We start from the raw sequence: 26522 nt of genomic DNA, 5'->3' as shown, positions 1-26522 counted from the left end.
GCAGTATGTGAGATATGGATCTAGTAGCCAAAATCTTAGTGAGCTGAATTACATCCTGCAGTAGCTTCCGAGTTTTCTGATCCTGTAAATGAACAACGTGAAACGAAGACAGCCCTGCCGAGGGACAGACATGATGATGGAAAAGCACACTCAAACCATAGTCTTGGGACTTGAATTTTCACAGAAATATGAAAAGGCACTAAATAACCAATGAAATTAATTCAGACCAACAATATCAAGGAAGATAATTCCATTTGCAACAACACATAAACAGAAGAACCAATATGACCAAAAAATATTGTTGGAAGATTCACAGAGAGCAACTAACATCACTGAATACAGATTGTGACAACATTAAAAACAGGAATACACTGTCCCATCAAAAAACACACACACACACACACAAAGGGGAAACCTATTTGCGGGAAACCTCTCAACCAGCGAGAAAAACAGAAGGCTACTCCAGCTAACAAACTCACTCGTAGCAAGAACCACAAACAGTCCTGTCGCCAGTGTCCTCTATGGCGGACAAGAGAAGGTAACAAAAAACCACACTGACAGCTGGAACACGAGAACCTTTATCCATGCTGCATCTTTACTATACAGCAGGTGACGAGAGAGAAATCAGTTACAGCATACTTTAATACATGTAAAGAACAGCCTCATTGCCATTGAAGTATGGCAGACGAGAAAAGAAAAGACGGTGTCAAAATGCACTGATTACGTACCTGAGAAATAACCTCATTGCCTTTGATATCGTTGTACTGAGGAGTGATCGAAGACATGTTGAAAGAATAATTGTTTATTTACAGAATAAATCTCTGTTATAATTTTCTTGCATGAGTATCCACACAACTATGTACAACAGAATGTGTCTCCCGTGACATTGTTTGTGAAGTGCCTACTCAATGAACCCCAGAGTCATGTTAGACATAGCTTGAAGACCTGGGACATTACTGGGCCAGTGCTGCTAGAGTAAGATGGCTGACGTACTGCAAGTGAAGACCAGGACGAACTTGGCTGTGTGGGGTGGCATGGAATGCTGGGATGAAATTGCTGGTACTGCCAACTTGTAGTGCAAGGACTTCAACTGCTGATGTGGCTGGATGGAACTGCTAGTACTGCCGACTTGAAAGGGCATAAGTGACTTAGCACTCATGCAGTGGTCTAAATGGTTGAGTGTGGATGGATATCCATCTGGCACGTGACCTGACATAGCAAAATAGTGCCCAACCAACAACGCTGTCTGCTGCAACAGGCACACTGCCTGTCGACGAGGTTTGTAGCCTCAGGAACTGTGGAGGTGACGTCTAATTCTGTAGTAAACAGTGGAGGCCATACAAGAAAAATATTTTGTCGTTAATGAGAGCTGTTTACACATGTCCTCCTGGCAGCGCAGATGCCACACGGCTTGCCGGTTGTACGGGGGAATCAATTACCAGGCAGATACAGCACTTTTCAACACTTTGTAGGGACATTGTAAGAATGTTACTGGTTGCTACAATGCCACTGAATCTGGGTTTTTCCCTGGTTTCAGCACAAGTACTGTACATTTCTGCCTATTTTTAGAGATGCAATATTGTATTGTTCAGCACATATTTTATTGTAAATATATATGGGAGAAATTACAGCATTTTGTAGTGGAAATTATCTGCGGCTGGGGAAGTATTTGTACCAGAGGTGGATGCTCTCTACAGCATGAGCATTAAGAATGGCTGTAGAAGAGGGTGACTGTCTTTGGAATTTGGGTGCTCTGTACTAGCCAGGTATTTAACAGAGGAAGGTGTTTTCTTTTGTAATCAGTTTTCCATAACACACCTCAAAGGTAGTGAATTGTAATGGCGAGATATTGAAGGTTTCTTGAAGCTTTTCACCTTCTTCTACTCACCTAACATAGAAGTGTTCTTGATTATAGAGTTGCAGAGGTTTTTTCTATTTGTCCTTTTCTTATTTTTCAAAAAATTCTTGGTTTTTCACTTATATTTTTTACAGGCTGATGTAGTTTTTTTGTTGGGTACTGTGTTTCCTTAAGCTTTCGAAATGTGGTGCTACAGAAGAATGCTGAAGATTAGATGGGTAGATCACATAACTAATGAGGAAGTATTGAGTAGGATTGGGGAGAAGAGAAGTTTGTGGCACAACTTGACTAGAAGAAGGGATCAGTTGGTAGGATATGTTCTGAGGCATCAAGGGATCACCAGTTTAGTATTGGAGGGCAGCGTGGAGGGTAAAAATCGTAGAGGGAGACCAAGAGATGAATACACTAAGCAGATTCAGAAGGATGTAGGTTGCAGTAGGTACTGGGAGATGAAGAAGCTTGCACAGGATAGAGTAGCATGGAGAGCTGTATCAAACCAGTCTCTGGACTGAAGACCACCACCACAACAACAACAACAACAACAACAACAACAACTACTGTGTTTCCTTACATTTGTTGATGGCTCTCTTGACTTTTGGTGTCCCCTCTAATGGCGGCCTCAGCAATGCTCTGTATTACTTTGAAATAGTGGGAAACGAGATCTTTTTATGTGTCTAATTGTGGGAGGCCCACCTCTCAACATATTTATTCAAGTCAGTGTTCCCAATTTTCCATCGCTGTGCACGGTAGGTCATGCATGGTTCTTCCCCAGTGCCAGGTAAAGTCATTATAATTGGCAGGTGATCAGCTCCCAAAGGATCTACTTTTTCTTCTCAGTTGGTCCGTAGTGCCATATGAGGTGATGCAAAGCTGAGGTCTGTTGCTGATCTTGTCTGTAATAATGGAGGTATTCTTGTCGGGAATCTGACATTCAGCAGCACCAGTTTTGTCTTGTAGGATTGCCGTTGATAGACCACTATTGCGATTGTCGTATTCACAACCCCATGATGTGTGATGGGCATTGAAGTCTTCCCACTGCAAGCAGTGGACAGCCAAATTACAAGCAGTGGACAGCTGAGTCCTTGTAACAGAGAAGTAATATCAGCACCTGATGGGAGCAGGTTCAGTGGCCTCTAGGTACTACATTCAGGTCAGATTCTGAGGTTCATGTAGATGTTGCTGTGGCTTGTACGTCATGGGTTTTTACAGTGAAGTTCAAGAATATCATAAGGAATATTTTCTTTCACAAGTAGAGCTGCCTCTTCATATCCGTCTTTTCAAACTTTTCAAATGAAGTCGTATCCAGGGAAGTGGAAGTCCTCCTTAGACTTGAGCCATGAAATGCACAGGGAAGGGGTAGAGGGGGGGGGGGGGGGGGAAGTGTATTGACAGAGAGGTGCGGCAGGGCGAAAATGGTTTGAGAGAGGGGGTGGAGAACATGGACCAATAGTGTGGGAAGATGATACGCGTGCAGTGCAAGTGTCATATACATATGTGTGCCAAGCCATGAGGAAAACCTCAGTAAATAAAAAAGCAGACTGCAAATATTTGTGTCCAGGATCTACTCGCAAACTCCTGGATTGATTTCAACAAGATCTGACGCGCAAGCAGCAAACTTCACGTGTATCAGCACTCCCATAGTAATGGATATATGGGCAAACACATCTTTCGTCATCTGCTGCCATATAGGCTGTCCTGCCAAAACAGGTCTGTGTGCATGGAAATAGTATCAGCTTGCCTTATTGAGCTGCTCTGTGGAACAGCATACACATCTGGGACAAAAAAATGATCTTTAAGCCCTTGAGGTGAATGTTGCTCTGGACAACAGGTGTTATACTGGAGTGTTGTCAGCCTGCCTCATCGAGCACTTATGTGGCAACTACACATGCTTATTTGCACAGCTGGGGAAAGGTCAAGATGGATAGAAGAGGGAATAAACAGAGAAAGGGGAGTAGAATGGAACGTTTACAGTGAGAGGGGCAGGAAGGAATGAACAGAGAGAGGGGACAGAATGGAATGGATAGGATGACCGGGGGGGGGGGCATGAGGGGGGGAGAGAGAGAGAGAGAGAGAGAGAGAGGTGGGCAGGAGGGGATGCACAGAGAGATTGGGGCAGGAGGAGATGGAAAGGGAGAGGAGAAACTGGTCAAAGATAGTGGGAGAAGGAAATGGACAAGGAGAGGGGGATGATGAAATACAGACAGAGAGGGATGGACAGAGATGGGGCAGAGGGCAATTTGCAGAGAATTCAGAGGAGGAGATGAGCAGAGGGGGAGGAAGAGAGGGATAGAAAGGTGGGGAAGAAGAAGTGGCTAGATAGAGGGGGGAGGAGGAATGGGAAGAGTGGGGGCAAGGAGGAGATGGGCAGGAAGATTGATGAGGAGGAGATGGGCAGAGAGGGGAGCAAGGAGGAGATGGATAGATGGGAGAGAAGGGTATGGACAGAGAGATGGGGGGAGGAATGGTGGTCAGAACAAGGGGAAGAGGAGTTGGGCAATGGGGAAGGAGATTAATGAAGAGAGGGTGGAGTAAGAGATGTGTACAATATATGTGTCTAATAGGAATGGGGTGGAGCCAAAGGGGAAAAGCCAGAAAATAAAATAGTGGCAAAAAGAATGTCACCAGCATGTTATGTTCTTGGGTTTCTGTTACTGGTTTGTGACAGACAATATCCTGTGGTGACATGCTAGTCCTATGTACACTCAGTTATTAGTTATGGTTTCTCTGCTGGGAATCTGAGGCACAGTAAATGGACTCATTGTACAGAACTATTTTAAAAAACTGGGGCATCTAGTAAGTACATATATCAATCCGTTGTGCATGTTAGTAAGAGGAAGCATTAACAACAATATTATGAAAACGGTAGATTGCTACTTACCATAAAGAGGAGGCATTGCATTGCAGTCAGTTGTGCTTTTGTGGCTGTATGTGCTTTCTATTTCTGGAGTAGGCTTTTTGGTTGTAAGCTTAAATGCTTAGCAGTCTTTTGATCGCGCCTGTCTGCAAATCAACACCTCCTTTGTGAGGTGATTAGGAATCTATTCTGTTCGTAATGTTGTTGTTGTTATTCTATCCTGGAACATATTAGCAAATATTTTACTGATAGTTTTATCCATAATCACAGAACAAGAGCCAGTTTGAAGTTACTTTTACCAAGAAAAAACAAACAAAAAATCTAACTAGCATTTTCTTTCAGGAAATAAAACTAAATAATAAATTTCCATGGAGATGTATTTGAAAAAGCAGCTACAGCATATTTCATCTGCAATTCATGCTTGGCAATTAAAGGTTACTTAAAGAACTCAGTGTGGGTTAATAATGGAAGGGGACAACCACAACTTCCTGTCAAATTCTTATGTGTGATTGCAATTTTTTTAATTAATTTATTTTTTTAAAGAAAATCATGTGCTAACATCAGTAGTGCATGATAGTAATGTCTTGTCATTCTCCTGCTCGACATCTCACTCATCATTGGTGGGGGAGGAGGGGTGGGGGGGGAGGTGACTCAGTTTTCCAGACAGACTCACTATAGATATGCATGGGCATAGTAGTATGTTTACAGGTGTGGAATTAGTTGTTTTACAAGCAGACTAAAGGGATTGCTAAGGTCGTAGGAGCATGTCTGTGATCCTGGTGTCACCAGTGGGGGCCTATATTGTGTGCAGTGATGCAATGCAAAACTATATTGTATGTTAAGTGTAACTGTGTATAATCAAATGAACATTGTGCATTAGGGACTAACTGAATGAATGAACAATGAAGCAGTGCAGCTGTTAGGACACATACGCTGTATTTGGGAGGATGAAGTTTGCTGTAACCGGTCATCCTGATTTAGGTTTTCCTAAATCATTTCAGGCAAATACTGGGACGACTACTATGACATGGTGACAGCTAAACACGTCTTATCCTCATAAAACATACTTATACATTGTATGTCATTAGTTGCCTAGTAATGACTGCTCCACAGAAGTTGGAAAATTTGTTCTTCAGGATTTAACTTATTTTTGAGATAGTACTTCAGTTTACTGCTGATAGCTTTTAAAGTGTATTAGCCATTTTTTTGTGTGTCTCTGTCCTAAAATGGTCTGTTAACTTGCCGTGGGAGAGGGATGGATGGTGGCCAGTATGAAATGGCAAAGTGGGGAGGACCATGTTCAACAAAGCCAATAAACTTCCACCTTCCACATGCAACACTCAGTCATCCTACAACAGTTATGCAAAGGCAGTTTCACCATAGATGGCAATCAGTGTGCAGCGATAGACAATGTTAATGGCAACACCTATAAATATGCACCCAGTAAATCTATACAAGTTACATGACTGGTAGTGTTGTGGAGAACATTTTCATAGACTACATCCAATGGCACACAGCAAAAAACTTGGATAGCCTGGCAGTAACGTATAAAATCATATCTTAAACAGTTCATCATCTGGGAGGAATAGACTTCAAATTGAGGCTGTAAGTGATGCAACAGCGAGCACCTTGATTATCAGCAAAGTAATCTCTTTTAAACAACTTACCGGCTTACTAATCCAAGTCCTTAAAAACAACAACTTGAGGAATAATTTGCAATGTCGACATCGACACTTCTCTGCCACAGGAGGAGATACTACGAGTAACTGAGTATGACATGCTAGTACTGTTAGTAAGGAGATGATGTAACAAAACTAGGCAAGAAGATGCAAACAGTCACATTCAAATCACAGTAGGGGCAATGTGATGTCAAAATGCATGGTATGCAGCATCTAGTACAGCCTCATATTTACCCAGTGCTACAGCTGTTCGCATTATGGATACGGTAGCAAGCAGTACAATAGCCAAACTAGATGCAGTCACTGTGCTTGTGCACATAATATTAATGTATGTCCAAAAGGAGGACTTTCTGTATGTGCCCACAGTCACGGAGCTCACAACGTTTTGGATAAAACAAGTCCTGAATACTTAAAACAAAAAGAAATTAAGTATAGAATGGCTTACAATAACATAAATCAATCATTCAAAAATGGCTCTGAGCACTATGGGACATAACTGCTGAGGTCATCAGTCCCCTAGAACTTAGAATTACTTAAACCTAACTAACCTAAGGACATCACACACATCCATGCCCGGGGCAGGATTTGAACCTGCGACCGTAGCAGTCGCGCGGTTCCAGACTGTAGCGCCTAGAACCACTCGGCCACTCTGGCCGGCTAAATCAATCATTATGAAGAACCTCGTGTATCATACAAAAATAGGCAATATGCAAACATGATGGCTCTGTAGCCAATCAACATATAAGACTTGACAATATTTCCTTCACTGCCAGTGCCAGCGTTTGACCCTCGGCCACTATGTACAACAACTGCGACCTCCAGTGGCCCATGTTTACACCATCAGTGACAATGCAGCATGCATTGCCCCCACAAACACCACTACTACAACAACAGCAGACAGCCTCGCAGTAGCCGACGACACATATACAGGACATACAATCCCTCAGAGTGCATGTTGATAAGTAACATGTAATGCAATACTTGCTGTGATACCCAGCAACAGCTCTCTGACCATCCACTCCAGCCCTCTCGCTCTGAACATCCCATCCTGCCCCCTCCCCCTCTCCTGCTCTCCCTATCCATCCTCTTCTGTCCCCCCTCTCTGCCCATCCACTCTATCCACCTCATAATTTCTCAAGCATGCACAACTGTACAAATACCATCTGCAAATCAAGTTGATAAAGCAGGCCAATACTACTGCCCCATCAAGCGTGTCATGCAGGGGAGCCTACCTACACTTGAGGGGCCCAAAAAACTCTCTTGCCCCTGACATGTAGGCTGCCCTGAAAGTGGATCGGTAAGGCTTGTCATGCAGGCCTGCATACGTGTCAGGCTGGAAAACCGTCTCTTGCCCCTGACATGTAGGCTGCACTGCAAAGCAGGTATATAATGCAGGATGATGCTATTCTCACACAACACACCAGCCATGCAGATCAGTCCCCTAAGGTAGGGACGGAAAAAACATTCTTGTACCTCCACTTCTATTGGAGCAAGTTGGTTATAAATTGCGAATTTTGCTGTTTGTTTGCCAGATTTGGTTGAAGTTGAACCAGATGTTTCGAAGGAGTTTCTAAACATACATACTTATAGTCTGCTTTATATATACATATGCTAGCCTTTTCCCCATTGTTTCGCCTTTGTAAGTGTATATTGCGTATACATTAAGGTGACAAAAGTCATAGGATACCACCCAACATTGTGTCAGACCACCTTTTGCCCAGCATAGTGCAGCGTCTCAATGTGGCGTGGACTCAACAAGTTGTTGAACGCCCTCTGCAAAAATATTGAGCCATACTGCCTCTATAGCCATCCTTAATTGCAAATGTGTTGCCGGTGCAGGATTTTGTGCACGAACTGACCTCTTGATATCTCACATAAGTGTTCGATGGGATTCGTGTCAGTAAATCAGGGTGACCAAATCTTTTGCTTGGATTGTCCAGAATGTTCATCAAACCAGTCACGAAGAACTGTGGCCTGATGATGTGGCACACTGTCATCCATAAAAATTCCACCTTTGCTTGGGAACATAAAGTTCATGAATGGCTGCAAATGATCTCCAAGAGGCTCAGTTGGACAGAGGATGCAGCCCATTCCACGTAAAAGCAACCCACACCATTATGAACACATCAGCAGCTTGCACAGTGCCTTGTTGACAACTTGGGTCCATGGCTACGTGGTGTGTGTGCCACCTTGGAACCGTACCATCAGCTCTTACCAACTGAAATCAGGACTCTCCGACCAGGTCACAGTTTTCCAGTCATCTAAGGTCTAACTGATACGGTCACGAGTCCAGGAGAGGCGCTGCAAGCGATGTGCTATTAGCGAAGGCACTCATATCAGTCGTCTGCTGCCATAGCACATTAACATCAAATTTCAGTGCACTGTCCTAACAGATATATGTATCGCACATCCCACATTGATTTCTGCAGCAATGTTGTTTGTCTGCTTGCACTGCCAACTCTACACAAACACTGCTGCTCTCGGTCGTTAAGTGAGGGCTGTTGGCCATGATAGATAATGCCTAAAATGTGGTATTCTTGGCACACTCTTTTGACACTGTGGATCTTGGAATATTGAATTGCCCAACAATTTCTGAAATGGAATATGCCATGCGTCTAGTTCCACCTACTGTTGCATGTTCAGTCTGTTGAGTCCCGTCGAGCGGCCATAAACTTTTTCACAAGAGTACGAATGACAGCGCCACCAATGCATTGTGCCCTTTTATATTGCAATACGACTGCCATGTGCTTATCGGTATCACATTACTTTTGTTACCTCAGCGTAATGTGCGCATCTCTTGGTCCATCTCCACTTCCCCATCTTCTCTGCTCCGTCACCTCTGTCTCCCTGTCTGTCTATCTCCTCCTACCATCTGTAAGCCCCTCTTCCCTCCCCTCTTTCCATTCATCTTCCCCTCTTCACTCACAGTCACATCCTCCCTTTTCTAATCATCTCCTTCACCCCTTCTCTCCCTGTCCACCTCCTCCACCTCTTTCCCATGCTGTCTTTGGATCCCCTGCTGCCCCCTCTCTGCCTACCCATCACCTGCTGCACCCTCTCCCCCTACCCATCCCCTGCTGTCCTCTCTTCCCCCTACCCATCTCCTCCTGCCCCATCTCTCTTTATTCATACGCTCCCACCTCCCTCTATTCCTATCCATCGCCTCGTCTATCCACTTCAAACTCCCCCCTGGTGTGCCCATCCACATGTGTACCCCCTGCAAAAAGGGCCCACAACATAGCTCTCATGCAGGACAGCCTATATGTAAGGGCTTGGAAACCCCCTTTTTTTCCCTTGATGTTTAGGCTGCTATCAGTGCGAGCTGATAAAGCAGACCCACCTCTCTCCCTTCCTGTCCCCTCCTCTCCCTATCTTCCCACTTCCGAACCCCCACTCCCACTCCCTCTGCCTCTGCCTCTGCCTCTGCCTCTCCCTCTCTCCCTACCCCCTCCCACACCCCTCCCCCTTACCCTCCAGCTCTCCCTCACCCTCCTCCTCCTCCTCCTCCTCCTCCTCAAGCTTCCCCTACGTGTGCCCATCTGCAAATGTAGCCCCTGCAAAGGAGATTGATAAAGCAGGCTGGAACTACTCCAACAACACACCTCTCATGCAGAACAGATTATATGACAAGGGTTTGGAAACCCTTTTGTTCCTGTGGCTGCCATGCAAAGCAGGGCAATGCTATGCCAACACAACACAACTGTTGTGCTAGGCATCCTACAAATTGGGGGCTTGAAAACTTTTTCTGGCCCTGATCTGTAGGCTGCCCTGCAAATCAAGTTGATAACATAGGTTGATGCTATACCTATATGACTACCATGCAGGCAGCCTACATGGCAGCGGCTTAAAAATTGTGTGTGTCTGTATCTCTGTAAATATTAGAGCTAGACCATTATAACCCTCTCCCCTCACCTTTCCCCCCTATTGTTCTTCTCAGGGCACAGTTTTTGTGTGTGGCCCAGTTCGGTCAAGGGCTCGGGAGAAATTCCTACAACACATACAGTCAAGTTTTACACACACACACACACACACACACACACACACACACAAGCTCTTTTCCAGCAGCTTAGTCCCTTATCCATTCAACACATATATTAAACACACCTCCTCTCCCCCCTCTGTGTCCGACTCTTCCTCCTCCTCTCTGTCCACCTTATTCCCCCACCTCTGTTTATATATTTCCTCCTCCCCACTCTTTCTGTCTCTTCATCTCCTCCTCCCCTTCTCATTGTCCATTTCCTCCGACCCTCTCTCTGACCATATATTCCAGCCCCTCCATCTGATCATATCCTCCCCCTCCCTCTGACCATACCGTTCTCCCCCTCTCTCTTTCCATCTCCTCTTGTCCCTCTCCTTTTCTAGCTGCCCACTACCACTCTACACCTTCCACGTGCCACATGCACTTCCTCCACCTCCCTTCTCTCTGTCCATTTCCTACTCCCCCTCGCTTTGTCCATCCCCTCCTTAATTTCAACCTGTCCCCAGCCATGCTCATTGGCTTGTATAGCCCCATATTACAGTTCAGTAAAGCTGGCCAATATTACTGCCAGAACACATCTGTCGTACATGGCAGGCTATACATCAGGGGCTTTAAAATTATGCTTTTGCCCCTGACCTACAGGCCGCCATTCAAGCAGGTCGATACTACCCAACAGAACATGTCTGTCATGCAGGGCAGCTTACATGTTGGAGCCGTTGCCCCTGGCATGTAGGCTGTCCAGTAAAAAAGGTTGACTTCACAGGCTGCTATTGTTCCCACAAAACATGCCTGTTGTACTGGGCAGCCTATATACCAGGGTGCAAAAAAAAACTCATTTTTGCCTGTATCCCCTCCTCTTGGAGTGAGGAGGTTATAAATCCCACAGTGCCGATATGTGTGAGGCCTCCTGTTTTTGTGTCAGATTTGGGTGAAATTGATCCAGGGGCTTGGGAAGAAAGAAATACTGGGCACATGCATGCATGCATGTTTGCGCGCCCCCACACACATGCACACAGTACAAATTGACTAGTCAAATGAACAGCAATTGTTTTCCGTTGTTAGTTCAAGCTGTCACCTTAGTTGCTGTGCTGACCTCATTTATATGCTATGAATGAAATCGGTCTCGGAGCATTTTGAATGGACCGTGTAAACAGCTTGAAAATTTCCATTTGAGTCGAATTGGAAGTATAGTTTTGAAAACTCTATGTAGCTCACCAAAAGCCACTCCAGGCTAATTGATACTTCTTTGCATACCTGCTGCCATTCAGCTTTCAACCTAACATAAGACATCAGAGTATGCTAAAGGTCAATATGTCCGCACAGTCAAGATTCTGTATCTACATTGGTTGGCTGCACTAACTCCCCACCAGTTTGCACCTTTCAGTTTGATTGTGTGTGTGTGTGTGTGTGAGAGAGAGAGAGAGAGAGAGAGAGAGAGAGAGAGAGACTGGAGAGGGTGGGGGGTTTTCCTTCTTTATCCCACAGTCAAGTGTTCTGAAGACTTCCTCTAAGGCTGTTGAGAATTGTTTAGTGATTTCTATGTTATTTCCTTCTCTTACTCCTTTTTCAGTTCTGAATAGCTCATTACCTTGATGAAGAATAAAGAAAGTTGTTGCATTGGGATGTATATTCTGTGATTTAAAAAAGTAGAATCATCCCTTGTTTCTCATGGGCTCATAGCACAAATTGTGTTGAAATCGAGTCCCAAAATGTTTCAAACTGATAGTTTCATTTTATGATTCCATTCGTAACTTGGAAATGGTTAAGGGTGCCATGTATCCTTGGTGTTATAATATAATGCCCCTCACACCTCGCCCCTTCCCCTAATGGGATAGTTGATACTGTTAAAGAAAAAATCTTGCACATTAAGAAGAGGAAGGTGACTGGTCTGTAGTGTTTTCTCTGTCTTGTGACAGCATTGTTCAAATTTTGGGAAATTGTATACCTCTCAGAACTTCTGTGAAAAATTTTATGAGCTCTTAGTGTTTTATTTGGTTTTCAACTTAAACTATTTCTATTGAAATACTGTCATTTACAGCAGTCTTACTTTTTTTTTAACCATGAATTGCATTGTACTCCCCAGCTGGCCTTATTTTCATTATTAAATATCTATGTTTAGGGTTCTTCATTTGAATTACACAAACATTAGAAAGGTCCTGAAATGACTTACAGCTTTTACCTGTTTCATTAATTACTATATCATCTGACATTTTAACTTATAAGATGTGAAGTCTACCCAATAAAAGTTACATTTTTTCGAATATTCTTGCGGCTTCTCATACCAAATTTTCATTGGCTCCTCTTATATACTCTTTGGGCATTTTTGTTTAATTCACCATATTCTCTTATATTCCTGTTAATGTTTGCTTGAAACTCTAGCCTTTTCTTTAACAGTTGCCTTGCTCCAGTAGAGGATTTCTTCCCTTTTGCTTTCGTCATAGTTGGCAATGGTATGATGATACTTTTCAATTTCCTTTTGAAGTTGGATGTCAGTGGAGAATGCCGATTTGAAGTTTTGCCATACAAGAGCGAAAAAGATTTTTAGGAGCTGAACTGGGTAACCCCTATGGTCAGCCTGTACTGTAATGCTGCCATCGAAGCAGTAAAACTTTACCTTTAATAGCCACAAACTGTAAGCATGGACCAACTACCACAAAAATTCTCAGGAGTATTGTCAGCCACTGTTCCAATAAAACTATGATCCTATTCTTCAACAGAAGAAAAATATGTCTTTAACTCCCACCAAACTCCCCCCACTGGCTCTTCTACAGTGCAGAAGCAGGTAAAAAGATATATAAATCCTATATGGTTCCAGAGACCTTTCCAAGTCTCACGAATCTGTGATGGGTTTCATGCAGGATCCCCCATTTCTTTTCATGCGTAGGTGCTATTCCATTGCAGTTGGAGAGCCTCTGCAATGCTGTTCAAGTTTAGGGGGGATATCAAGTGGGCTGAGGCATGAATGGGAATTTGGATTGAGGAGGGAGGTGTGCTAGGGTTGTCCATGTGTGCAAAGCCACTGTGCCAGCATAGAATAGTGGTTAGCTCATCTACCTAATGAGCAGGAAACTGGCTTCAAATTACAGCCTTGGTACAAATTTTCATTCATCGCTGCAGTCTGTATTTATACACACATAAATTCCTCATCATGAATTTTCTGTGTAATGTCTAACTATGCAAAGAATGAAATTGGTGACTTTCTTTCGACTTTAACATTATGAAAAGGATAATTGTTACCCACCATATAGCTGACATGCTGAGTCGAAGGCACAAAAAAAGATTGTCACAAAATAAGCTTATCACCAACAAGGCCTTTGTCAAAAATAGATGACACACACACAAACGTAGCTCACACTTGCATGACCACAGGAGACTGTGGTCACATATGTGTGAGCTGGCAGAAAGCTTGCTTTGTGACAGTCTTTCTGTTGTGCAAATCTGCGACTCAGCATGTCCACTATATGGTGAGTAGCAACTATTTCTTTCATAGTGGGAAGAGGAATTCCGCCTTATGCAAGACACCTTTTTTCTGTTTTGTTTCACCCAGACATGTTTCAGCCTATTTTGTGCTATTTTCAGTGGGTTATTTTTTATTTTCTAACTGTAAAGTTATTGTTACATTTAGTGCAACTTTTGGTACATAATATTTACAATTGTGAATAAATAATTGTTGTAAAAATTATACATCATTTGTTCATAGTTCACAGTTGAGATATTTATTAGCGACCTTATGAACAATGTGTTGTTTGTAACATTATGTCAGAGTTCTGTTTATAGCTAATTGGCAAAAAGAGTGGATTTGTGCATTAGTTTACATACCTTATATGATACTATTGGACATTTATTTTGGTAGCTAATCTGCTACACAGTCTACAACTTCTCCTCTGCAAACAGCAAAACATAATTTTTATTTTTCTGTTTATTATGCATTTACAAACGGAAATGAGTATATATCATGTTTTTCATGTGTAACTTACACTTCTGATCGTGTGGTGCTTTCTCATATGTTGTTGAAGTGAATATGCCGATTTTGTGCCCTGTGGTTGCTTGACACTGCACATTCTCCATTTTTCAAAACATAGGCAGAGTTTTCGGTGCCAGTACGTGTTGTGGCTGTGTAGTATTCATTTGTTTCGTAGCGTGTTTCGCTGGGTGAGGCGCGTGAGTTTGAAGTGTATTTGGCATCTGTGTGTGTGTGTGTGTGTGTGTGTGTGTGTGTTCGGGACTAGGGCTGAGAGAAAGAGAGAGATTTCTCTTTTTTTTTTTTAGTATCACAAGGCGAAATTCCTCTTCCCATTTTGTAGCAAGTACAGACATAACAAGAAGAACTGCAACACCACAAGATGATTATTCCTTTCATAATATTGTTACATTCCATCCTGGATCCTAGATTTATTTAATCTGACATAGTTGCTCCATGTCTCAACCCAATTACATCAAACAAAACAACTATCTTCGTGCCAACAGCAAAAATTCATGAACATTTTCACTCTTTTTAGTTTGGTAGTTCTTGGAATGTCCCAGGACAACACATGAATGCTTCTCGTTGGAGTGACAGCTGTCAGTGCAGGATCAGCAAGTAGCCAGTTGTTCGACGTGGCTCGTGCAGCTAAGGCATTATGCATATTCCCAGTACTTGGTCATGACATGACATATGCATGGTTTCATTTCTCTGCAACACATTAAATGGTGAACCCCCTCCTATGCATCGGCCGCTATGGAAAAATAAATGTTACCAACAAGATTCTGACATCACAGCTTGTAACCTACTTTAAATGATAAACCTGTTGCTTTATTTAATCTGGGTACCTTCCTATTCTTACATAAATTGTCATAATATACATATTCAACATCCTGCCTAATGTTTCTGTATCTTTGTGTCGTCGTTTCCTTTTTTTACTCTGCATCTTATGAGTTTGTAATGACTTGAAATTCTAAAGAGGCTCTGCACATTTTCATCTTGTACAGTTTCTTTTTTGAGTCCACTCTTAATGTATAACACTTCTGCCTCTATATTTAGTTAAAACTTCAATAGTTTTGTTTGGACAGTGTTCCAGAATATCTGAAGCATGAGTGAGCTTTGCCACTACTGAAGGAAGATAACATGGAGAATATTGAAACTTATAGGTCAGAATGCCTACTCTCATCATAATCAAAAATAATTGAATGAGTCATTAAAGATGCACAAATGAGTTATCTCTATTAATAAAATCTTCTTAACAAAGCTTTGTTTTGTTTCAGAGTTAGCAGAAGTACGGTATTCGCCATTACAGAGTTTGCAAAAGTTGTACTTGAAGCGATTGATAGTAATGGCTGTCTTAGAGGTGTATTTGTAGACCTGTCCAAGGCTTTTGACACCGTTGACCATAAAATACTACTAAACAAACTAGAAGTATACATACAGTTTTTAGGGATGAACATGGAATGAACACCCGAAGATTTTGACTATGAGAATGTCTTTTCTTCAATACTTGAGAGCAGCAAGACACAATGTACTGAAAATGTTTAAAGAGATTGTCATCAGCATGTTATGCCATTAGGATCCTATCATCAATGTGTAACAGCCAGTGTCTTGTGGTGTGTGTTAATCCTATGTACACTCAATTCTTTTTTGAAGATCAAATCCACAAAATGTGGGCAAAATTTTCAAACTACAGTAAAGGACCATAAGACTAATAACTAATAATAGTGTTTGCTGCTGGTGCTGCTGCTGCTGCTGTATCTTTGGTCTGAAGACTGTTACTCAATCTACATGTCTAATCTTCAGCATTCTTCTGTAGTGCCAAATCTGAAAAACTTCTATTCTCTTTTTGTTTCAACTGTATAACGTCTATATTTCTAACATTTAAATTTTTATTAAGTGTTCACAAGTTAATCTTTTTCTGAAACACTTTTCTTGCTACTGCCTGCTTGCAGTTTATATCCTCTCTTTTCCACAACCATCAGCTACTTTCCTGCCCAAACTTTTAGTGTTTAATTTCATAATCTGATTTCCTCAGCATCACCTGTTGTAATTCAACTACATTTTCCATTCCCTTGATTTACTTTTGTTGATGTTCACATTACAACCTCTTTTCAAGACATTGTCTTTTCTGACTAAATTCCCAAGTTCTCAACTGTCTCTGAGAGAAATGCAGTATCATTGCCAAATCTCAGTCTCTCTGTTTCTTCTTCATGAACTTTAATTCCCTTTCATATTTGTCCTTGGTTTTCATCACAGCTTTCTTGATGTACAGATGAATAACCTCGAGGACAGGCTACAACATTGTCTCGCTACTACTTTCCTTTCATGTCGTTTGACTTATAACTGCAGTCTGCTTTCTGTACAGTGTACAAATAACTTTCTCTCCCCATATTTTATCCCTGCTACCTCCAGTATTTCAAAGGATGTAGTCCAACCAACATTGTAAACAGCTTTCTCTTAATCCAAAAATGCTATCAATGCAGGTTTCGCTCTCCTTTAACCCATATTCTAACATAAGTTATACTGCTATAGGGTCAGTATTACCTCACACACCCCTACATTTCTCTGGGACCCAAACTGATTTTCACTAATGTCAACCTGTACTAGTTTTTCTGTTCTTTCAAAATAATAATAATAATAATAAAGAAAAGCAATATACTGTGTAAATTGTACGGGGTTAATTCATTTAGTAAACCACTTTTTGGCTTATAATGCAGTCACCACACTGAAACTGACTATTGTTGTCAAAGAAGTTACAATATTTGTAAACAATGTTTGAAAAGATGACACTCATCTAGACTGAGGCACAAACACAAAGTAAATGTCATCTTTGACAGTGCATTGCTAATGCAAAAAAGGGGTAAAAAATTGAGCAGTAAATAAATGTAAAGGAAGCAAGCCAAGAAAAACATTAACACTAAATCCAAAAAACACTGTCTGTATAACAATTTAAATTAAATTAACAATACTAATAAAATATGATTAGTACTTCACAAGACTACTAAAGAATTGATTGGCGACATATCCCATATGGAAAGCAGTACAGCTACAGAGTGAAAAATATAATTGACAGTTGTAACAACAGGATATATGGATTACATAGACAATCACAGTAAAACAAAAACAAACAGACTAAGGAAAATAGATAATAGAAAGGAATAGACAATGGGGGAGCAGTGGAAAATAGAGAGGATTAAGTGGAGTTCAGACAAGGGGCAATATTGAGTTGTGTTTGGTTATTTAATGTTAAATTAGGATTGTGGGCCAGACATTAGCTGATTTCCAGGGCTTCCAATAGATTGAGATTGTGGCACTTGTTTGCTAGTGGAGAACATGGAACTGTTGCTGACATATTTGGCCCTCACCAAGTGCATGCTCAGCAAATGTGGAGCAGAGTTCTGCAACCTCCAGCTGCATGTGGAGTCAGAATTCTGCAACCTCCAGCTGCATTCATCATCAGCCAACCTAGTTGCTATATCTCTTGTCTGATGGACTAGTTTAAAACTTATTACTATCAGGACAAGTAATTTTATATACCCCTTGTTGGCTAGTAATTGGGTCTTATCTTTGCTGTTGAAAATACACTATGGATTGGTGTTCTTTACACTGTAGGAAATCCTGTAGTTTCAGAATTTCAGTGTTTTTGCTACACTTGTTCATATCTACCTGCAGACACTGGAAGGAGTAGTAACACATGGAGCATCGAGGAGGGGTGTAATTTTCAGTTTTTATTTCCTTTGCAAGATGTGGTTAATCAGAAAAGGATTTTACCCATTGATTGAGACAAGAAATATTATTAAATCTAACCCTGCTCTGAAATTTTCTTGGGGCATGGGAAACAGATGTAGGACAGTGCACCATTGAGTGCAAAGCTTCAAGTGTATGTGTTACAGGGTGTTGTGAGCAAGAAGCTATTAATATGTAATTTTTCCATAAGGTGAGATTCAACAGCTGTAAAGTATTTTATTAAATGCATTGTAATCATCAGCTATTTATCTGTCCCATTACTCATCTACCAGTTTTGGTTATTAACACTCATCCAGGATGTCCATCAACATCAACAAAAATTTATGAAAGTACAATGCATACAAAAATAGCAGAACTCAACAAATATATGGGTGCAATGTATACAAATGGAATTTGTATACTTTGTGCAAATGGAATCTTGCACCCACAAAAATTAATGAAAGTACAATGCATACAAATATAGCAAAACTCAACAAATATATGTGTGCAAAGTATACAAATGGAATGTGTGTACTTTGCACAAATGGGATTTTGCACCCATGTATTTGTTGAGTTTTGCTATTTTTTGATGTTGATGTTATAGACATCCTGGATGATGGTTAATAACCAAAACAAACAGATGACTAATGGAACAACAAACGGCTGATGGTTGAAACAAATTTTGTAAAAAAGCTATCAATGTGTTTGTATATTGATGTCAGTGGTCAGATCTAGGAAGCTTAAAGATATGTTGCCAATCTCGATTGTAAACTGAATATCTTTATGTTGATTGTTATGTTAAGTTATGAAAAAAGGTGTTGAGCTGCCTTGTAGTGCCTGTCTGCATTCACAGCACATCATCTACATTTCTGAATCAGTATTTATTATTTGCACTCAAAGGTTCTTTGTACAAAAAATGTTGTCAAAATGGCCAATGAATATTTCAGCCAAACTGTGTGGCCAGTCTCAAGTCCTTCAAATCCACAGGGTTAAAGTTAGACATGTATGTTAACTCTGTCAGAATGTCTACACATTCCCGTATTGGTATATTGGAAAAAAAACTGCAGACATCAAAGGATACGAATTTGACACTGTGCAAGGCAGATAGATCTTTAATCTTATTTTCAAGGTCCTGAATATGAAATACCATGCTTTGATTTGAATTTTGTCCTGCTTTTAATCAAGTTGTTCAATTTACTAGCCAGTTAGTAAGATGGAGTGTGAATGATGATATAACTGGACGGATGGGTACACCTTGCGTATGTAGTTTGGGAAGTCCATACAGTCTGGTAGGCACTAGATTCATGTTGGTTAATTATTGGCTTTGCTTCAAAATCAGAAAATATATTTTGCATGAGTTGCTTACAAATTTAATATCACCTTTGAATAACTCAGTAGAATCTTTAGGAAGGACTTGGAAGCATGTGGGACTCAGGAAATAATTTACTTTTACAAATAACCATTCGTGTTCAAAAATACAATTCTGTTTACTGTATCTGATTTTGTGCCAATGATATCTTGCTGAAGTAATTTCTTTTTAAAGGTCTTGAGTGTGTGAAAATCGTTAGCGTATGAGGTGTTGCACTTAAATGTTTTTTTACCCCAAGAACGCTAGATTTATTTCACTTAATGACAAAAATCCTCTTGAGGAGGCCCCCACTTGGAGATCCAAATGGGGAACTATTTTACCTCTGGAATATTTTATCCTAGAGGATGCCATCATCATTAAGCTGTACAATATTGCCGCACATTCTCGGAAGAAATAACAACTGTAGTTTGCCCCTGCTTTCAGCTGTTCATAGTATCAACATAGCGTGGTCATATTGTCTATGTTACAAGGCCAGGTGTCCGCCTACTTAGCTGAGTGGTAACATGTTTGCCCACCATGCAATGGGCCCGGGTTCAGTTCCTAGCTGGGTTGGAGATTTTCTCCGCTCGTGGACTGGGTGTTGTGTTGTCCTGATCATTATCTCATCACCACCGACACACAAGTCACTCAATGTGGCGTCACCTCAAATAAGACTTGCAACCTGGTGGCCGAACTTCTCTGGATGGAGTCTCCTGGCCATCAATGCCACACAGTCATTTCATTTTTACAATGTCTAATTTTACAAGGTCAGATGTCCACCGGCTTAGCTTTGTGGTAACATGTTTGCCCACCATGCAGCGGGCCCGGGTTCAGTTCCTGGCTGGGTTGGAGAGTTTCTCCGGTCGTGGACTGGGTGTCGTGTTGTCCCGATCATTATCTCACGATCACCGACATACGAGTCACCCACTGTTGCGTCACCTAAAAAAAGACTTGCAACCCAGTGGCCGAAATTCTCTGGATGGAGCTTCCTGGCCATCAATGCCACACAGTCATTTCATTTTTACAAGGCCAGCCAGATCAGTCACTCACCCAGGCTGTTGCTTCTGCAACTATCATTAAGGCTGCTGCCCCCCTTCAAGACCCATATATTAGTCCAGCCTCTCCACAGGTATGTCTTGATTTCATTGTGCCTACAGTATGACTATCTGTATTGTAGAGGCACACAAGGCATCCCACTTCGCAAGGTCCATCATGTGTGGGAAGACTAAAGGTGGTGGTGTAACTGACAGTAGTAGTCTGGCTAATTGTTAGGAAATATGTGAAAAGTTTGGTATCCATACTGCACCAAAGTAGTAAAGGAGTTTTGCTATTTAGGGAGCAAAATAACTGATGATGGTCGAAGTAGAGAGGATGTAAAATGTAGACTGGCAATGGGAAGGAAAGCGTTTCTGAAGAAGAGAAATTTGTTAACATTGAGTATAGATTTAAGCGTCAGGAAGTCGTTTCTGAAAGTATTTGTATGGAGTGTAGCCATGTATGGAAGTGAAACATGGACGATAACTAGTTTGGACAAGAAGAGAATAGAAGCTTTCGAAATGTAGTGCTACAGAAGAATGCTGAAGATAAGGTGGGTAGATCACGTAACTAATGAGGAGGTATTGAATAGAATTGGGGAAAAGAGAAGTTTGTGGCACAACTTGACTAGAAGAAGGGATCGGTTGGTAGGACATGTTTTGAGGCATCAAGGGATCACAAATTTAGCATTGGAGGGCACCGTGGAGGGTAAAAATCATAGAGGGAGACCAAGAGATGAATACACTAAGCAGATTCAGAAGGATGTAGGTTGCAGTAGGTACTGGGAGATGAAGGAGCTTGCACAGGATAGAGTAGCATGGAGAGCTGCATCAAACCAGTCTCAGGACTGAAGACCACTACAACAACTGCACCAAATGAGGTTATCTGCCCAATTTGTGAAGCACATCACGAAAAACATTAGTAAATAGGTCACAAATTGTTGTAGACATGATCATCAAACAAGAGCCAGTTTGGAGTTACCGAGGGAAAACAAACATCTCAAACTGCATTTTCTGTTGGGGACTAAAATTGTATAATATTTATCAAGGAGTTGAAAGAAATAATTAAAATACATATATTTAAAGGGACCATCAAAGCATATCTCTTGAAATGTTCTGACACATTATAACATATCTTTAGAGTTTAATGCTTTTTATATGACTATCATACATCCAAGGGCTGTAGTGTATGTCTCTCCCAGCAGCTATTCACTTGTAGATCGGCAGGAGGCCACTCCCCTGCACTTCAGCGATAGTTTGCTGTCTGTTATTATTACCCATCTTTCCCACATAGGGCTATTGGCTAGACTGCGTGGAGTAATTCTCTGGTGCTAGACTAATAGCAAAAATATCCTCTCTACACCCAGCAGTTATTGACAATACTAACTTCTCACTTCTTGAGCTCAATATTTTATTCATAATTATGGATGCCACTTAGTTTTTCAGACAGACAGGAGGGAAGACATGAAGATGTGACAGGGACATGACAACATGGTCATGGTTCTAAATTTATCTGCAAGAGTGAGTGAGTAAGTGTCGTGTCTGTCTGTGTGTGTGTGTGTGTGTGTGTGTGTGTGTGTGTGTGTGTGTGTCAGCAAACACCATGCCTGCGTTATGGCCTGGGGAATGTGTTTGTGGCATTTCCTATGTCATTCTCGAAGGCAAAGTGAATCAACACAAGTATGCACCTACCCCTGGGGTCTACGTCCACCCCTAAAAGCAGTTTGGTTTTCCTCGGCATGATGGCATCTACCAGCAGGACAATGCAACATGTCACACAGCTCGCAGTGTACATGCGTGGTTCAAAGATCTCCAGGATGAATTAACCATATTGCCCTAACTACCAAACTCCTTAGAGGTAAACCCAATCGAGAATCTGTAGGAACAGTTTTATTGGGCTGTTCGTGTTGTGGATCTTCATCCGAGAAACCTAAAGCCTAGTTTAGACAACGACACTAGGTTGCAGACAGCTCCGCTACCTGCCACTGTGCATGTGCACCGCACGTTTGTGCAATTAGTCTGTGAAACTAAACAGTTTCGGCGTGTTCCAACTTTGGCGACACTAGTTGCATGAGTTTTTGAGGTTGTGTGTCTTTGTAGAATGTAGACAAACTGAAACATGAAGTGGGGAATGGAGAATAATGTTTGCTTTTTTGATAGATGTGCTTTGCATAGGTGTTTGTGGATTTTCAGTGATGCCGATTACAAAAATAAGCAACACATTGTTGCTCCTGAGACCATCATGTGCGATCAGAACATAGATAGTTTGACAATATCTGAGCTGCAGGGCAAAATTTATTGAATTAAGAGCACATATACAACTGAATTAAGAAAAATGCAAGCAAATGTAACTCTAGCTGTAGAAATGCTTTTGTCTACAAGACTAAAATCCCATCCTTTTTTTTTTTTTTTTTTTTTTTGTAAGGAATATTGTTGACTGGAGGGAAGGCTACGCAAATCAAGAAGCTACAGTGTTTATTCAGTATTCATGTATTTAAAACGTCACAGCAGTGCTCCCCATTGACATATGTTTGAGTTTTGAAATACTGCCACTGTACAGATCTATCTTCAAGAGAGAAGTTTGCAAACCATTCTCTTCCTAATCCGGCCTGCTTCTAATAATTACTGCTGTCAATGTTAATAACTGTTACTGGTAATGTTAATAATTATTGGTGTTAATGAAAAAGTCATCACCAACTGAAACCTCATCTTATAGCATGCCGAGTGTTCTCGATTGTAATGCATGCAATGTGATGTGTAATTTCAGTTCTGGTGACAGTGCTTTATGCAGTACAATATCTTTATTCCTTATCGCATAATTAATTCTATTTAGAAGAAATGTAAACAGTTCTAGTGACGTTCTAAGATAATTAAAAGAACTTCTTGGGTCTTCTATTACAAATCATTTGAGCAAGGATGCTGAGCAATCGATCTGATGTCTTTTCTTCATCCAATCACGAATCAAAACATGTTTCTTATTTTTTTCTTATGCAGCAATTCCATGCAACAAGCTTTAACTCCATCACAACTCGTCCGTCGTGCTACTGTCGAAACTTTCATTTCAGGCACGACTTGGGATCCCACAAAATGACGAAACTGAAGTATATACTGGTTTTGCTGTGTCTACAGTCAAATATGAAACCATTTGCATGCAACTCATTCCACGCAATGAGTGGCGCAACTCAATGTCGTCGTGTAAACTAGGCTTAATACAACTGGCCATGCACTGGTGTCGTTATGGTTCCCCATCCTCGTTGGTAACTTCCAGAACCTTATTGACATTCTTCCTGCACATCTTGCAGTAGTCTGCACTGCAAAAGGTGGTTATTCAGGCTTTTGACAGTTGGCCACATTAATGCGAGTAGGCAGCATACAAACCATGTAAGGTAGTGTATTTGTGAGGATGGGAGTCCACACTTTGTCTGGCTACATTGAATTAGGCTCTCCTATATCACATCAGACAAATTTCTGTAATAGTTCCTTCAACAAGACCGTTGCTAACCACCTGTTCTCATTAAACATAGAGGGAAACATTCCACGTAGGAAAAATATATCTAAAAACAAAGATGATGTGACTTACCAAATGAAAGTGCTGGCAGGTCGACAGACACACAAACGAACACAAACATACACACAAAATTCAAGCTTTCGCAACAAACTGTTGCCTCATCAGGAAAGAGGGGAAGGAGAGGGAAAGACGAAAGGATGTGGGTTTTAAGGGAGAGGGTAAGGAGTCATTCCAATCCCGGGAGCGGAAAGACTTACCTTAGGGGGAAAAAAGGACAGGTATACACTCGCACACACACATATCCATCCACACATATACAGACACTTTGTATTCACCTTTATATATATATGTGTGTGTGTGTGTGTGTGTGTGTGTGTGTGTGTGTGTGTGTGGATTATGTGGATTATGTTTTTCCTTGTATTAAGCTGACAAATCCTATTTCATTGTAAAACAATCAGTGAGCAGATAAATAAGCACACTAAACCAGGAAAAAGATGTATTGAAGAAATTTGCTGATTTGTGAACAAGAAAGTTAATTTTCTGATGCAGTACAACAAATGGCGAAAGAAGCCCTTGTGCAATTATTTTGAATTAAATTAATTTTGATTTACCCTTATAGAGCTAAATGAAACTTTACAATTTAAAATAAATTATAACTTTGTCTGCTTGGCAGTTAATTGGAGGAGCTGTTTATTTGTAATGAAATGTCTTACTTTTCTTCAGGAGCTGCCGGAAGATGAACCAGAGAAACCATCAAAGGAAGAATATGCATTAGCAAAATGGCTGCGCAAGAATGTGCCTACGAAGAAAACAAAGTTTTTAAACCACAATGTAGAATACTTTACAGGTATGTCCTTTGTGCAAGGAATAGCCTACTGTGATTAACAGAATAATTAAAACATTATAGCACTGTTTCAGTTTATTACTTTTGCAGCTGTGAAAGCAGTAGACGCAGTGATGGCTTCACATTGGGTACAGGCCAAAGAAGGAGAGGAAGCATTCTTTTCTTCCAGGATTGACATAGTTGAGTTTCTAGACAGGTAAGGATCCTTTGAGCTTAGTCAGGTCTGCTGTGTTCAGTAATTGTAATTCTCATTTGTGTTGTGGTAGCCATATGGAATTTGAGATATCAGATATCCCCTCTAATAACTTTTTGTTGCAAACTTGCTTAATGTTTTGTGTATATGGTAACTTCTTAGGTCATTTGGCCATACGTGTATCACATCCTTTTATGGTATCAGGATCTCATGCAGTGTTCTTCACAGAAAGCACATTTGCCTCTCTATTTTGGTTATGCAGCCAAGGGCCAATTCCTTAAGGTAGTTAGTTCAGATTTTTTCTGTAAATTTACCTCAGAAAAGTTAGCATAATTATAACATTTATCAGTACCATAAATATAACTCTACTGACACAAGACAATAGTGTGGACTCTGTACAGGTATCATTCTTTTATCTGTGTTAGTACTCTGATTTAACTAACCTAAATTTTAAAGAATCAGAACTGTTCTGCAGTATTCAGATATTGGTTCAGAAGTGAACCCTATAAAGAAATGAATTGTAAAAAAATATAATAAGGATCCTTGTGCAGTTTTTAATGGGAGAGAAATGTGTAGTATCAAAATCAGTAGTTACAGGATTTAATTTGAATGTTGAGGGATAAACGAACATTATGAAATCAGATAGCATTTAAGAAATTAAATTTAAATTCATTGAGAATTTTAAGTTTACCTCTTCTGTTGTTTGTGACTGAGATTTACACATATACCTCAACCATGCACCACTTGTAGGAGAGAGTGTAGACTGAAAAATCACTTCATATAGTGAGCCTTTGTCAAGAAATGCTACTATTTAAAATTTGTCGTCATACATAGATGAGTGAGTCGGTTAAATTGCAGGCTATGGTGACAGATGTCTGAAGTTCGATCCTTGGACAGTACTAGGATTTTTATGTCAGTTGTCTCTTCTTGCACTTCTGGCAATGTTTGTATATTCTGAATTGCACTGTGTCCACTTTAAACTGCTGGTCCTACTGTAACTGACTGTACGAGTCAGTTCAAAGGTCAGAGAAAGGCAATTGTGGACTGCCTCCAATAGGACCATGGCTAATAAGATACTGTGGTGTGCAAGCCAACCTATGGGCTAATGACAGCTTTACTTTTTTTGTATCAGATCTGACAAAGGTTTTACCATACTTTAAGCTTGTGCACACACAGCACTCCTGCTCTCATGATTGTTCTTGGCTATTAAATATACCAGCTTTTCAACTGTAGTTGCAATTTACTCTAAAAATAATGAGTTGTTGTGATGTTTTGTGAGATATTCAAGAACAGGAAGCACAACATCATTTTACTTGTCTTTTAAGTCAGTCCTCTCAGTGATTGTTGATGGTAGTCATTCCATTAGATGCCGGTATTTGTGATTTTGTATGCAACATGTGAATCTGGTGATTTTTATGAAGTAATTTTAACTTCCATCTTTGATTGATGTATTAAGTTATTTACGATTTGTTGCTTTGCACTGCAAACATCAAACAAAAACACTGTACTTCAATTTTTTCTGACACTGCTTCTGC

At 40.9% G+C, this 26522-nt stretch overlaps 1 protein-coding gene across 1 annotated transcript in view; it reads left to right on the top strand.

Moving 5' to 3' along the window:
• The window catches only part of LOC126251472 (translocation protein SEC62), a 111699-nt gene that overhangs the window by 15751 nt on the left and 69426 nt on the right, over window positions 1–26522 (top strand). Inside the window, exons 2-3 of the mRNA XM_049951912.1 lie at window positions 24674–24797; window positions 24885–24990. Of these exons, the coding sequence (XP_049807869.1) occupies window positions 24674–24797; window positions 24885–24990 (230 nt within the window). The remainder of the gene's footprint in view (window positions 1–24673; window positions 24798–24884; window positions 24991–26522) is intronic.

This window comes from Schistocerca nitens, chromosome 4 (genome assembly GCF_023898315.1).
Source record: "Schistocerca nitens isolate TAMUIC-IGC-003100 chromosome 4, iqSchNite1.1, whole genome shotgun sequence".
Classification (NCBI taxonomy): domain Eukaryota; kingdom Metazoa; phylum Arthropoda; class Insecta; order Orthoptera; family Acrididae; genus Schistocerca; species Schistocerca nitens.
Note: the sequence above shows the minus strand (reverse complement) of the source record. Positions and strands in the feature narration are given on the sequence as shown.